Consider the following 15,096-nt stretch of genomic DNA (forward strand, 5'->3'; position numbering starts at 1 on the left):
AGACTGAGAGAAATGCAAAATGATGCCATACCTTTATAGAGAAATCCAGCCACATCTGTCGTTTTTTTTAAATGCATGTCTTTTAATTTGGTAGTCTTACTCCAGGAATGTCATCCATAGACAAAATGGCGCACATTCAGAAATGGTGACAAAAGCATGACGATGTATGTGGACCGCCTGGCATCTTCTTTGTCACCCTATGTATACTCTAAACGAGGTCTTCTTCACACCTCTGAATTGAGACTCTGCATATACAAAAGCTATGTGAGTAGGTGGGTCTGAAGGGGCAAGCCTGTAATGCCAGCACTCTGGAAGGCTGAGGCAGGAGGCACGAAAGCTTGGGCAACTTGGTAACTTAGCAAGACCCTGTCTCAAAAAACTAAATAAACAAAATTTTTAAAATGAGCTGAGGGTGCAACTCAGTATGAAGGCCCTGGGTTCCATCTCAGTACCTCAAAACAGGGAGAAAATAAAGCTACCAATTTCAATTTTTGGTTTTTGTTGTTGTTTTGTTTTTTGAGACAGGATCTTGCTATGTAGTTCAGGCTGGCCTTCTGCTCACTATGTAGCAAACTCACAGGAATCCTCCTGCCTCAGCCTCCTGAGTGCTGAGATTACAGGTACATCCACCATGCCTGGCTGATTTCAGTATTCTAATTATGTTGCCAGTGAATGGAGGAAATAAATATATCCCATTTCCCCAAAAATAAGACCTAACCAGAAAATAGCCTTTTATTTAAGTGTTTGTATTTGCACTAGGAAAACCACTAGAGGACAAACAAGAAACTCACAAAACAACTGCCATAATTATCCATGGCACTAGAGAGGAAATGAAAATGGGGCGAGGGCAAATGTGAGCCTTACTGAGCACCCCTTTCTATATCACTTTGTGTTTGGTTTTTTTGGTACCAGGGATCGAACTCGGGTCCTTGCTCTTGCGGGGCAGGCAGCGGCACCACTGAGATGAATCCCCCGCCCATCACTTTGATATCTAAACCAGATAAATGCACTACCTAGTCAACGAGCAGTAACAAAACAAAATAACATAATTACTAGCAAATTTAAAAGGCAGATGACCTGACCCAGTGGTGGAAAAACGACGGCACACGTGTTGCAGCAAGCTGTTTATCATTGACAGCCCTAAGAGGTTTGTTATCACTGACCTAATAGAATAGTCAATGATATAAAAAGAAAGCTGTAGGGAACAGGGAAAGGGGATGTTACTAGAACCTCTGCAGTGAGCAGCTCATAGGAGCCGGGGACGAGGCATGAAAAGATGTTTATCGACAATCACAAGAGAAAAGGCAAGGAAACCAGAAAGGGCTACTGACCTGATGCACATTCACAAAATGAACCACTTGTGCAGCTACTCACAAAGCCTGTCACTTGGTTAAAGAAAATGAAGAACTGGACGAACTGTCAGAATCAACTTTTCAGAACGCTGGAAAATAATCAGAGCTTATTACAAGCAATGAGCACTTAATCAAGAATAAACAGCTGGGCCTGAGGATTCAGCTCAGTGGTTCTGCTGCATGGCTCACAAGCTCAGGGTCCTGAGTTCAAGCCCTAGTACCAAAAAAAAAAAAAAAGAATAAACAGCTGAATTTCACTTAAGTGAGCTTTATGACATTTTAGTTTACCCTGGTCCCATCACACTCCCTCACTGGGCAACAACCTTGACAACAGCTGATACTCCTGGTAACAGACACCCAGCACTGAGGCACCAGAGCAGACTTTTTCCTCAGAGAACTGTGGCTGAATGTTCTGACCCGTCTGGTGGCCCAGGACTGGCTCACAGGGCCTACCCTCCTTTACCAAACTCTGAACTTTCTCAGCACTAGTGCGTGTGTGTGTGTGTGTGTGTGTGTGTGTGTGTGTGTGTGTGTGTGTGTGTTCAGCACTTGCTGAAAACATTTAAAGGCAAATATATTAGCTGCTATCCCCCAGGGCAAAGGACAACGCTTGTGGCAAACAATAAACTCCTGCAAAAGCTTGGGAGGATGCCAAGTATGGTGCCTGCCTTTATTCTCAGCCCTCTGGGAGGCTGCGGCAAGAACAATCTTAAATTTGAGGCCAGCCTGGGCCACTTCACGAGATGCTATCTCAAAATAATAAAAAAAGGGCTGGGGATACAGATCAGTACAAAGGCCCTGAATTCAGTCCCCAGTGCCATGGGGTGGGAGGCGGAGGGGTGTGGGGTGGAAAAGCTAAGACATGACATACTTTAGGAAACATGGGCTTTGAAAGGTGCCTCCAAACCTCTCACTCCTGTGAATCAAGATGGCCACATGCTGAGGGTGGGCACAGGCTCAGAAAGACTAAAAGGACCCTAATGCTCTCATCTCTGGCTTACCTTCAGGTTCCTTGCAAACAGGGAATGACAGCTAATCCAGAGTTATAAACTGCCTAGCTAAGTGTTGAAGGTACGCAGAGCACACACATACCTCCATTTGTAAAGACGAGGAGGTTAATTAACGTAAGGAAATTAACAGATACCATCCTTGAGGAAATTCAGACACTGGACTTACTAAACAAAGACTTTAACCAATAATTTTAAATATACTTAAAGAGCTGAAGGCAAAACAAAAACCCATGTTTATGTAACTAAAGGAAACCATGTGAACAATGTCTCACCAAACAGATCAATATTAACACAGAAATTATAAAAAGCAATGAAACTAATTCAGGAGTTGAAATGTGCGATAATTCAAATAGAAAATCCACTAGAGAAGCTCAACAGCAGACTTGAACAGGCAGAAAAGAATCCACAAATCTGAGAATGAGCCAATTAAAATTACTCAGCAAATCTGAATAGTCCTACAAGAAGAAACCAAACCAGTGATCAAAATCTTCTAAAAAAAGAAAAGCTCCAGGACCAGATGGCTTTTCTGGTTTATTTTACAAACATGTTTTTTAAAAATTAACAAAAACCAAGCTGGGAATTTAGCTCAGTGGTTCCAGCACCTGCCTCACAAGCGCAAGGTCCCGAGTTCGATCTCCGTATCAAAAAAAAAAAAATTAACAAAAACCCTTCATAAACTATTCCAGAAATAAAGGAGAAGAAACACTTCCTAATTCATTCTGTTAGGCCAGTGTGACCCTGATACCAAAGCCAGACAAAGATACCACATACCAATATTCTTTTTCAATACAGGTGCAACCCTCAATGAAATGCTAGCAAATTGAATATAGTATAGCATTATATTAAAAGGATTTACAACATGACCAGGGGATTTATCCCAGGGATGTAAGGGTAGTTCATCATACAAAAATCAATCAGTGCCAGGCATGGTGGTGCACTCCTGTAATCCCAGCACTCCGGAGGCTGCAGCAAGTGGTTCACTGAGTTCGAGGTCAGCCTGGGCCTCGTAGTGAGTTCAAGGACAGTCTAAACTACATAGTGATACCCTGTCTCAAAAAAATAAAAATAGAAAATCAATCAATGAAGCTGGACATGTTAACACACACCTGTAATCCCAGCACTATGGAAGGCTGAAGTAGTAGATCACAAGTTCAAGCTCAGCCTAGACAACTTAGCAAAATGCTATCTCAAACATTTTCTTTAAAAAACATGTTTTTTAAGGGGTAAGAATAGCTTTCAGTGCAAAGGCCCTGGGTTCAATCCCCAATATTATCTAAAGGTAAGAAGTAAAACAATTTAACTCTTAGAAGAAAACATAAGAGTAAATTTTTCAGTACCTTGAATTAATAAGTTTCTTCAATATGATAAAAAAGCATGAAAAACAAAATTTTAAAATAAAGGACCTCATCAAAATTAACAACTTCTGTGTATTAAAGGGCACTATTAAAATGAAAAGACAACCCACAGAATTGGAAAAAAATACTTGGAAATTACGTATCTGATACAAGGTCAACACTCAAAAAGCAATAGCTTTCTTATACATAAATAACAGACTCACTTAGAGAGAAATTAGGGAAACAATTCCTTTACAATACCATCCAAAAAAATTAAATATCTAGGAATCAATCTAACAAAGGAAGCAAAAGACCTCTACACTGAAAGCTACAGCACTCTGAAAAAAGATCAAAGAAGATATAAGAAAATGGAAAGACATCCCTTGCTCCTGCGGTAGAAAGAACCAATATAATGAAAATGGCCATACTTCCAAAACTACTATGTAGATTCAATGAAATCCCAGTTGAAATTCCAGCAGCATACTTCACAGACCTTGAAAAAACAATCCAAAACTTCGTTTGGAACCAGAAGCAACCCAGAATAGCAACAGCAATTCTAGGCAACAATTCTAGGCAACAGACCCTCATTGGAGGAAAGATAGCCTATTTAATAAATGGTGTTGGAAAAACTGGATTTCAACCTGCCAAAGATTAAAACTAGACCCATACCTATCACCGTGCAGTAAACTAAGATCGAAGTGGATTAAAGAGCTAAATATCAAGACATAAAACAGTAAACTTGCTGGAAGATAAGTTAGGTAGAACTCTCAATGACACTGGCATAGGAAAAGACTTTATGAACAAATCTTCAGTAGCACGGGAGCTAACACAAAGAATCAACAACTGGGATCTCATAATTTCTTTTTTTAAAAATGTATAACTTTATTATCAAACACACATATATAAAAATTAAAATTATTCAAAGAAAAACAGTGCAAGGGGAAAAAACCTATAATAATATTCAAATATAGTAGAACTCAACAAAAACAAAACTGAAAAGTACTTAAACATTTTTCCATATAATTTAAAAAAAACATCTCAAGCATTAACAAGACATCAGAGGATGTGATTTGTTTTAAAAAATTTTTCAAAACCAATATTGAACAAATAGAGGTCTGGAAAAAAATTCTAGTTAGCTAGTAGACTCTACATAGGCCAAATTTTTTTTTTAATTTAAATTTCAATACAGTCATGACACGTGATGGAAATATAATCTGAGAAATATGTTATTAGGCAATTTCATCCATATGTATCACAAAATACCACACAGAGTGCCAACTTCTAAGTGCAAACTGAAAAGATACATCAATCATCTGTGATGGCCCTTTGGTATTATCCAAATACGCAGTTAAACACGAGACACATGAGGCTACCACTGGCATAGCAGCACACTGATTTACAGTAAACTCTTTTATATAAGTAGGATTATGCTCTAAAGGATGAAAAGCACAGCATGTTATGTAAGTACCTAAAACAGTAACAGTCATAATCATACTATTGAGTGCTGTGTGTACTGTACGTTGTTGCATGTGCTTCTTCTGTAAACACCCTCCTCTATTTGATCTCAGTGACTTTTCATTCCCAGACCACAGATGAGCTCCAGCCCAGTCTCCATCTACATCTCTTCCTGTAATTTCAGACACAATCTATATATGGATTCTTTCCAGATTCCAGCCTGTAACTCTGATCTCTCCCCTTCCCCTCCTGGCACCCCTACCCCTACTGGTGGTTGCACCAGTTTTTTATAATAGAATCTGAATCTCTCTCTCTCTCTTTTTTTTTTTGCTTAAATTCTTTTACTGGTACATTTTAGGTATACAATATGTTTACATTTATCATTGTGTGCTTGATGTATCAGGTACATGATGTATCTTGGTTCTTATTTTTTCCCCATTACCTGTGTGTTTCACCCCGTCCACCTTTCCCTATTTACATAGACTTTGTTTCCATTTTTTTCTCTTCTCATAATTTTTCCTTTCCCCTTCCCCTCCCACTTCCCCTAGGGACGTTCAACATCACTGGTCATTCGAGAGATGCAGATGAAAACAACACTGAGATTCCACCTCACCCCAGAAAGAAGGGCTGCTATCAAGAAATCAACCAATAACAAATGCTGGCGGGGGTGTGGGGAGAAAGGAACCCTTCTCCATTGCTGGTGGGAGTGTAGACTGGTGCAACCACTGTGGAAATCAGTATGGAGAGACCTCAAAGAACTAGGACTAGAGGTCCCATTTGACCCAGCTATTGCCCTGCTGGGGATCTTCCCCAAAGAATTAAGAGAATCATACCACAGTGATATATGTGCCCCCATGTTCATAGCGGCACAGTTTGTAACAGCTAAAGCTTGGAAACAGCCCAAATGCCCATCAACTGGAGACTGGATAAAGAAGATGTGGTTTTTTTATAAAATGGAGTACTACACAGCCCGGAAGATGAGAAACTAGAGGCATTTATAGCTAAATGGATGCATATTGAGGGCATACTCTTAAGTGAAATAAATAGGACACACATGTGTAAATACCAAATAGTTTCTCTAGTGTGAGAAACTGAACATGCAAATAAGGATTAAAATGATTAAAATGAGTAATTGATAATTTGAAATAGGAAGAAAAGGTCCAAAGGGGTAGGGGTGGTGGGACAGGAAGGGGAAAGGAAAAGAGGGAAAGGAAAAACTATGAAAAAAGAAAAAAAAATGGAAATGAAATCTATGTAAATAGGGAAGGGTGGAGGGGGTGAAGGGCGCACAGGGAATGGGGAAAAAATAAGAACCAAGATGTATCATGTACAGGTACAAGCACCCAATGATAAATGTAAATGTATTGTATACCTAAAATGTGCCAATTAATATATAAATTTTAAAAATTATGTATCTGATAAGAGTTTGGTATCAAGAATAAATACCCAGGGGATTTAGCTCAGTGGTTTCACCACCTGCTGTGCAAGCTCAAGGACCTGCGTTTGATCCCCGGTACCAAAAAAATTAAAAAATAAAAAACAAAGACCCAGGGATGGTGCCTCACGCCTTTAATCCCAGAACTCTGGGGAGCTGGGGCAAGAGGATCACAAATTCATCCCAGCCTGAGCAACTTTGCAAGATCTTGTCTCAAATTTTTTAAAGTAATATATAAACAATACTTATAATACAACAAAAACACAGCTCAATTAATCAACATTTCTCTAAAGAAGATATACAAATTAACTAGTAAGCACATGATAATATCCTCATTACCATTAGACTTTAGAGAAACCAAATGCAAGCCGTACTAAGATACTAGCTCACCGCCATTAGAATGGTTATCACAACAAGTAAATGTAAGCTAGGATGTGAAGAAACAATCCTTTGCACACTCGTAGTAGGATAATAAAACGACGCACTTGCTGTGGAAAAGTTTGCCAGTTCTTCAAAATTTAGATGTAGAATCCCACATGACTCAGCATTCCCATTCCTAGCTACACACTAAGGGCAATAAAACATAAGCTCACACAAAATGTGCCATCAATTTCATACAGCCTTAATTATTATAGTCAAAGAGTGAAAACAATCCAAATGTCAATCAACCAATTACTAGATAAACAAAATGTGCACTATCCATACAACAGTATATTATGAAGTAGAGCACAGGGGCTGGGGATGTAGCTCAGTGGTAGAGCATTTGCCTAGCATGCACCAGGCTATGGGTTCCATGCCCCAGCATCACACACGCTCATCCATGAATGAATGGAGTACTGGTATATTACAAAAGGAATGAACCTTAAAAACACTGTGAAAAGGGAAACAGGCCAGGCATAAAAGGCCACAAATTACATGATCCCACTTTTATGAAAATATCCAGAAGAGGCAAGTCCAAAGAAACAGCAGGTGAATAGTAGCCAGGGCAGAAAGAAGGAGAGTGACTTCAGGGCAGAAAGAAGGTATATTGGTATATTTTAGGGGGTGATGAAAATGTTCTCGGGTTAGATAGTAGAGATGACTGTACAGCATTGGAAATGCATTAAAAGACAGTGAATCAATTGTATAGTAAATCTTACATTGCATGAATTTTACCTCACTTTAAAAAAAATGTGAAACAGCTCTATCTTATACTGATATGGGAAGATCTCCAAGATAGTATATACTGAGTTGAAAAGCAAGGGTCAAAAATGTATACAATATGATCACCTTTAAAAAGGAGAGGGGGTACAGAAAAAATAAAAATTATTTATCTAATATGTCTTTGCAAAATTGTGTAAGAAACTGTTACTAATGGTCATCGCCAGGGCCATGTATGAAGAGACTTCCTTTTCAAATAACCCTCTAGTACAACTTCAGTGCTACACTGTGTACACATTACCCTTCCCAAAAACAACAAATGAACCTTTTTAAAAAGAGTAAATATTTAGGCAAAGGAACAGCTGAATAATGAAAGTTTGCTCACAGGAAGGTTGTTGACCTATGCTGGGGGAAAATACCAAGCATGAGATTCTTGATTTGTTTATCTAACAGTGATGGACACTGGAGTAATTTCTGAGAATCTGGTCAGGCATTTCCCCAGGGTAAGATGATGATATCAACTTCGAGGCTTACACAGCACATGTGGAAGCTGTGCGTGCAACAACCGGCTGGCTCAGCCACAAGACTGCTGGGGAACAGGCAGGATCCCCTGCCTCCCTCCCCGTCATCCACATTAGATCTCTGCAGCCTGGCCATGCAGGCACTGACAGGTGAAGGAATTCTCCATGTTGAAAGGACCCTTACAACCCCACTTCTACAAGGAGAAGAGGTTGTATAAAACATCTGTGACTACAGTCCAGCACCCCATTTTCAACTCTGACTCTGCAGGTCTCCCCAGTGTATCACTCTACCTAAAACATAAATGTATTGGCTTAACCTATGTCTTTTATAAAGGAGATTCACAAGAGGAAGACAGGAAGTACCCACAGTGGCTTGTTTCACTGCCCTCCCTCAGGTGTGGACGGTTTGCACTTCTGTCAGATGTCCACCAAACCCTTTCTCCTAATCCTGAAGCTTCTTTACAAAAGTTTCCGGAGATTCTGTCTATAATGGCAGAGCCTCCAAAGAGGCTGGGGTAAGAGCCCCTGCCCTGTCTTATTTCTAGCACCAACAGAGCAAATAAGAAAACTAGAAGCCCCAGTCAGGAGCCGTTTCTGCAGTCTGTGACTTTATGTGAGGAAGTACTGCATTCTGCGAAACCTCTGAAGAGAACCTAAATTTAGATGAAGTCTTTCACCATGCGTGCCAGCCTCTGTGGTAAGGGAACCCCACGCACAGCAGCAGTGGGGAGGGCAGAGAGAGCTTAAAATACATACCAACGTGTCACTGTCGAGGGAGGGAAGCTGGCACTACTCAGCCCAAAGGGATTTTTTCTTGGCATCACTGGCATCCTAAGTCTCAGTAAATCATATAAAAGGTCCATGAAAACTTAGGGAAAGGCACAGTGGACTAGGAGGGCAGACTGTCTTTGTAAAACATTAGTAAGAAAGCAATGAGCCACTATGTGGGATGACATCAGGCATTGAGACTGAAATCAATGCATAGTCTCGGAGTTCTCTGAACTCTGAGGGGCAGGAGGGGAGCATCAGCTACTACCCCACTCGTTCCTCAATACCGCACTCTTCAGGGTGTGTCAAGTTAGTCCTTGAACTTAGAGATGATAATAGTCAAAAGCAAAAAACTGGTGTGACCTGAGATGTATGACAATTAACAGAAATAAAGCTGTGTTCTATAAGCCTGGCACTGTGGCCCACATCTGTAATCCCAGCATTCTTGGGAGGCTGAGACAAGAGGATCCCAAGTTCAACTTGGTAACTTTTCAAGACCTTGTCTCAAAATAAAAATTAAAAATAAAAAGGGACTGAAGATGTAGCTCAGTTCAGTCCTCGGTAACACACACACACACACAGCTGGATTCTATACACTTTTTAAACCTTAAAGAGTAAGGGGATCCATTTAAAAGCTAATCCCAAAATGAAATTAAAATACATAAATTTTTTAAGTAGCATTTAGCAGACTTATCCTATTCCCAGGCAGCTTCTATTTTGAAAGTCACATCTTGAGACAGACTTTAGCAAATAACTTGTAGAAGATAAAAAGAAGAGAGTGATATTTTTTCTGTTCTTTAAGATTTGCATTCTACTCTTCTCCCCAATCCTAGTCAACTGGGAAACATTCCCAGATTCTGTTCCAGCTTAGTTTGGAAGTAAAGCTCAGCCTTAATAAACAGTCGGCCCAGGAAATGCTTGGGATCACAGACACTTACAATGCTGGGCTTGCTCTTTCCCAGGAGGTCTCTTTTCAAACGCCATTTGAGAGGTGCGTAGCAGCTCTGGGTCTTCACTAAAACTTCCTGGAGCACTGCTGGGAGACGGAACCACAGCCTTGTGCCCAAGACGAGCTTCCCACACTCCAGGAAGATCACTGTGCAGACAGGGCCCCCCAGGACACTGCACAGGAACCAAGGGTACAGGGTGGACAAGGCTCCATCCTGCGACACTGTGCAGGTTACTTTCACTGCACTACCTCGGGAGCCACTCAACGCCATTTGGCACAATTGGATTGGGCACGGTGAAGACGCTAGGACAGATGCACTGTTTTAGTGCACCTGAAATAGTGCCCTTGACTGCACTAGTGACAGGCTGATTCAATCAACTGGCATCACCACACCACCACCAAGCACTTCTTGCACATGATCATAATCTCGTGCCACTTCTCTGTGTCTCTTGGACAGCTACTGGTGATGTATTGGGTACTGTGCAAAATGTCTCCAAGATCCAGTAATTATCTAGACTTAGAAATCCTTTTCAACTTAGTTCATGTGTTCAGGCTGATTAAGCAGAACTACGAACTGCTCTATCTCCAAGTGATGGCGGCATGATGAGACTAAATCGATCATTCACAGAGACAGGATGGTGGCGAAGCCCAAGGAATGGGCCAGACTGACAAAGAGCAGGGACTGCTTAAGCCAGGAACTTTCAAGTTCTGACAAGTCACTGAAATGCTTTTTTTTTTTTTTTAATGAAACTGCAATTACATAGTAACATTTTAAAAACCTGTTGGTGATAAATAATAACAGGGCAGTTTATTCTGATTTTTAGTAAATAATCAACAGGAATGTAGGGTAGGTTTAAATGAAAATATGAGGTTGGTAGAAGGGAAATTTGAGGAGAATAAATATTCTTTTGCTCTTATATTATCACTCATCTGTGTCCCAATAAAGCCAGAGCCGTTTCCCTCCCACACAACTCTTGGGCTGACACTTCCTGAGAAAATCTTGGGAGCTCCTAACTGAACGATGGCATGGTGGTGTACCCCTGTAACCCCAGCACTCTGGGAGGCTGAAGGAAGACTGCAAATTTGAGCCCAGCCTGGGCAACTTAGTGAGCACCTGTCTCAGAAAATAAAAAGGACTGGGGATATAGCTCAGTGTGAAGGCCCCAGGTTCAATTCCCAGTACCAACCCCTCCCACCCACCCACACACAAAACCCCAGAAGCTATCTTTACTCCAATTTAAAAGAAATAAGCCAAAGCCAAATAACTTTACCAAACACTTCAACTTGAGTCCACTTACAAAATATTCCTGGCCCAGCCTTGGCCTGCCAGCCCCTGTGGGCCGCTGGGAGCCAGGTTACTTCACCCAAGCCTTGTGACAACTTGATGAGGCAGAGGTTGTCTGAGGCTTAAAGATGAACCGTGTGATTTGCCCAAGGTCACTGGTATGTGGTGGAACTGTGTCAGCTGACTTTACTGCAGTGTATGTCTCCAAAATGGGAACACAAATATTATCTACTTGTGAGTTTACTCAGAGGGAAATACAACTGAAGAGAAATGCTGAGCATACTTCTTGCCTGGCAAAGAATAAACACTTCAACAATCTACAAATATCTTTATTATTGTTGCCCAAAGTTATCCAGCTACTGGGCAACAAAACCAGAATGGAACAGTTACCTGCACTCCACAACCTATTCTATAACCAACATGTTCACCTGGGAACACTGTGGTGTAGTTTTCGAGCACTCCACAGAATTCTTATTTTCTTTCGAGGTGCTGGCATCCCCGCCCCTGTTTAACTTTTTCTTTTGAGGCAGGGTCTCACTAAGCGGGTAAACTGCCAAGGCTGGGCTGGAACTCGCAATCCTCCTGGCTGCCTCTGCCTCCCAGAGCACTGGGACCATAGGTGTGCACCCCCACGCTTGAGCTTTGAAACCAGCCCTTAACAGCATTTCACTCTAGAATATCGAGACACCACGCTGAGGCATGAAGGCAACACAGCTCCAGTGTAAGTCACTCAGAGCAGTATCAAGGGAAAGGGACCAGAACGGAACTTCCCCAGGCTGTGCCTCCTGGCCCTCAGCACTCCCTCCTATCCCTTTTGGCAGACCTACCTTGCTCACAGGACCTAAGGTGGAATTTAAGTAGGCCCAATGTCAAAACGGAATAAAGAAGAAGAAAAAAGAAATAAAGAAGTAAAATCACAGCACAAGCAGCAACTCCCCATCAATGGGGGGAGCCAAAGTTGGGCTCCAATTAGTACTTATGACAAGGTTTAAAAGAAAGCAAGTTACAATAAACCAGGATACTCAAGTGAGTACTTCACAGGAAGGGCAGCTGCACTCACCTCCCAGGGAGTACTCGTGACAATGACTGCTAGTGGAGTTATCCCCTGTAGTTGGGTGGAATGACTTTCAAAGGCCCAATAGGAATCTGGAGTTAACTTTGTAACGAAGCACAGAATGGGTAAGCAGTAGGATTTCCCTCCTCTGGTCTCCCTAGGCCCCCGCTTCATTACATCCAGTATTTACTTGGCAGACCACCAAGCATATAGTCATTAGTAAATATATTTTAAAACAAACTTTGTAAGCCACATAGTCTAACCTTAGTCCCAATAAAGGAGTGGTTGTAAAACACCCCCAAGAAAGGATCACCTAGCCTAATCATAAGCCTGATCATAATACTTTTTGAAAGGGACTGTTGTTCCTTCATTGGACAGCACTCTGTCACTAAATTCATTTCCAACAAGCAGCAGTGGTCATCAAGACTCTTGCTTGCTAAGTACTGACCCTGGGCACCCTTCCCAGTGGTTTCCACAGCTGGATGGTGGCGGTGGCAGGATCAGAACCCAACCCACCTGCTGCTTCATTTATGGGGTCCCACACTCCCCTCTGCTACCATGCTCCAGGCCAGACCATACGACCATTCACAGATGCCACATGGCCGCCCTTCACTCCACCTGCCCACATGGCTTCCTCCCTGCAAATCACTGCACTCTTGCTCCACAGGTCTTTGCTTGTGCTGTCAGTGCAGACCCTCTGCCCATCCAAATCTTCTCAATGCTCCTTCAAATCTGGCCTCCCAAATGAGTACTTAAGATTTCATGTACCCACAAGGAGCTTCCCTTCCCATGTGGCATTACTGTCACTTAATTGCTTGCACTATCTTACTGCCTACCCCTGAAGTCCTGCTGGAGCCCGTTATCTTTTCTCCATACTCCTTCCATTCTGTGATACTAATTACTGTGTATCATGCTCAATAATGAGTTTAGCTAGTATGTACAGCTTCGGTGTTTATCTTCCTGGAGAAATAACTTGCCTAGAAAATTAACATCAAATTCTAATGCAAAAATCATGAGCAATAATGTTAAAGAACCAAGCCTCATTAAAGTAATGAAGTATTTATTTCTCCTTTGTATCTTCCAGTAAGTACATAATCACTTTTTAAAACTATGTATATCTATTTGTGTGGTAACACTTTGGGGGTAGAGTGTATTCATCCAATATATTTATTTAAAATTGTTACTCTGATTAGATGTCCTTGTGTTCTTTAACAATCACCAGATCATCTCAACAGGGTTCATTTAAAGTGTTATGTATTTCATAGTTGTTAAAAGGGAATTGGCTGCATCAGCCAGGAGGGGCTGAGATGATGCAGAAACAAATTACTTTAAGAATGGCTTAATACTTGCCAAAAGGCCATGTCAGTACAGGCTGGGGGCCAGGGTCCTCGGTTCTAGGTAATTATTTGGGACCCAGGCAGACGGAGGCCCTGCCACCTGCCACACAGCTTCAGCGTACTCTGCCATAGAGTGGAGTCCCTCGCCTCGGCCCCGTGGCAGGACAAGCACGTCTCCAACTGCAGGGCAGCCAGGAAATGGTGAAGAGCATGTGACCGGCATGGAGCAGCCAACATCAGCCCCACAAGCAGCCTGGGATCCCTGAGCTACAGCATTCAAAAGGGGAAGGTTCACAATAGCACACAGGGTATGGTGTCATTTGTGTTAAGAGCAATACGGAGGGAAGGAGAGAGCACGAAAGGAGGGGACACAGAAAACCTCCAGAAGAGCACAGGGGAAACTGGCAATGCTGGGTGAGAACAGCTGCTTCTTTGGAGGAAAGCTGGTGACAAAGGACTGGGAGGAAGGGAGGCCTATTCTGAACGGACACCCTTTTAGATCACATGCATGAGTTATCTATTTAAGAATATCAACTAAAATAAATTGTAGGCTCCGAGGGATATCTTTGAAATTAATGAGCTTCTCTTTTCTGAATGAAGTCCAATCTATTCCAGTAGAAGAAACACCAAATCCTTGACTCATCTTTCTTGAAATTGAAGACGTGGAGTGCCAGTGCCAGTCACGTCCCTGCTGGGAGGTCCAGAACCAGCAATGTCTGTTCTATGCAGATGCACCTCTATCACACAGGTGGTGGGAAAAGGACTACAGTTGGTTAATCGTCTCCAGAGGAGAATAAGTGCCCTTATATTTCAATTCATGTATTATTTTCTAAAACAAAACTCCTAAAGTAGAAAGGTATTTTTTGTACTTTTAAGCTGAACCCTAAACAGAATATAAGTAAATAAACCCTCCTGGGTTTCCGAAAAGAAAGCACTGCTGCTTCAGAATGCATTAAAACATGCAATGCACTGGGTTACAGTCTTTTACAAAGTTGTAAGCAACACCCTCAAATATAAATGCTCCCTGTGTCAGATATGCTGCGGGGTGGGGGGCGGCCTCTGAGCTCGTGACAAGGTAACCCAGTGACACATCTGTTCCTCTCATGTGTTCGTCTTAAACAGCTGATGAGGTAAGCCATAAATAATGCAAAAACAAAATAGGTCAAGCCCCCCAAAAGACTTCCATAATTCATTGCAATATTAATATTTTAAAAGGCCAAGAAAAGAGATAGGCTTATATCATCCCATCCACAACATATCTAAATACAAGGGTTCTAAGAGAAATAGAGCTTTCAAATACATTTTATTAGCATATGCCTGCAATACACGTTACATTCATGGTGGGGAACTGGTACATAAACATATCGCATCTTGATCCTTTTTCCTCTTTTCCCTCCCCTCTCCCTCAAGATAGAACACTTTATCAAGGCTATATTTTATCCTTTAGAATTTTCCT

At 41.7% G+C, this 15,096-nt stretch overlaps 1 protein-coding gene across 5 annotated transcripts in view; it reads right to left on the reverse strand.

The window, feature by feature from the left end:
• Positions 1 to 15,096, reverse strand: part of Smurf1 (SMAD specific E3 ubiquitin protein ligase 1) — a 129,909-nt gene that overhangs the window by 88,354 nt on the left and 26,459 nt on the right. Inside the window, exon 1 of one of the 5 annotated variants that reach the window (XM_021254788.2) lies at positions 32 to 4,600. The exons of the other annotated variants lie outside the window; for them this stretch is intronic. Within the exon in view, the coding sequence (XP_021110447.1) occupies positions 32 to 77 (46 nt within the window). The 5' untranslated portion in view covers positions 78 to 4,600. Of the gene's footprint in view, positions 1 to 31; positions 4,601 to 15,096 lie in introns of those variants that run through there. 5 annotated transcript variants of the gene reach the window in all.

The sequence above is a fragment of the Heterocephalus glaber genome, unplaced genomic scaffold, assembly GCF_053883595.1.
Source record: "Heterocephalus glaber isolate CG9 unplaced genomic scaffold, H.glaber_assembly_v1.0 deba00001610, whole genome shotgun sequence".
Lineage (NCBI taxonomy): Eukaryota > Metazoa > Chordata > Mammalia > Rodentia > Bathyergidae > Heterocephalus > Heterocephalus glaber.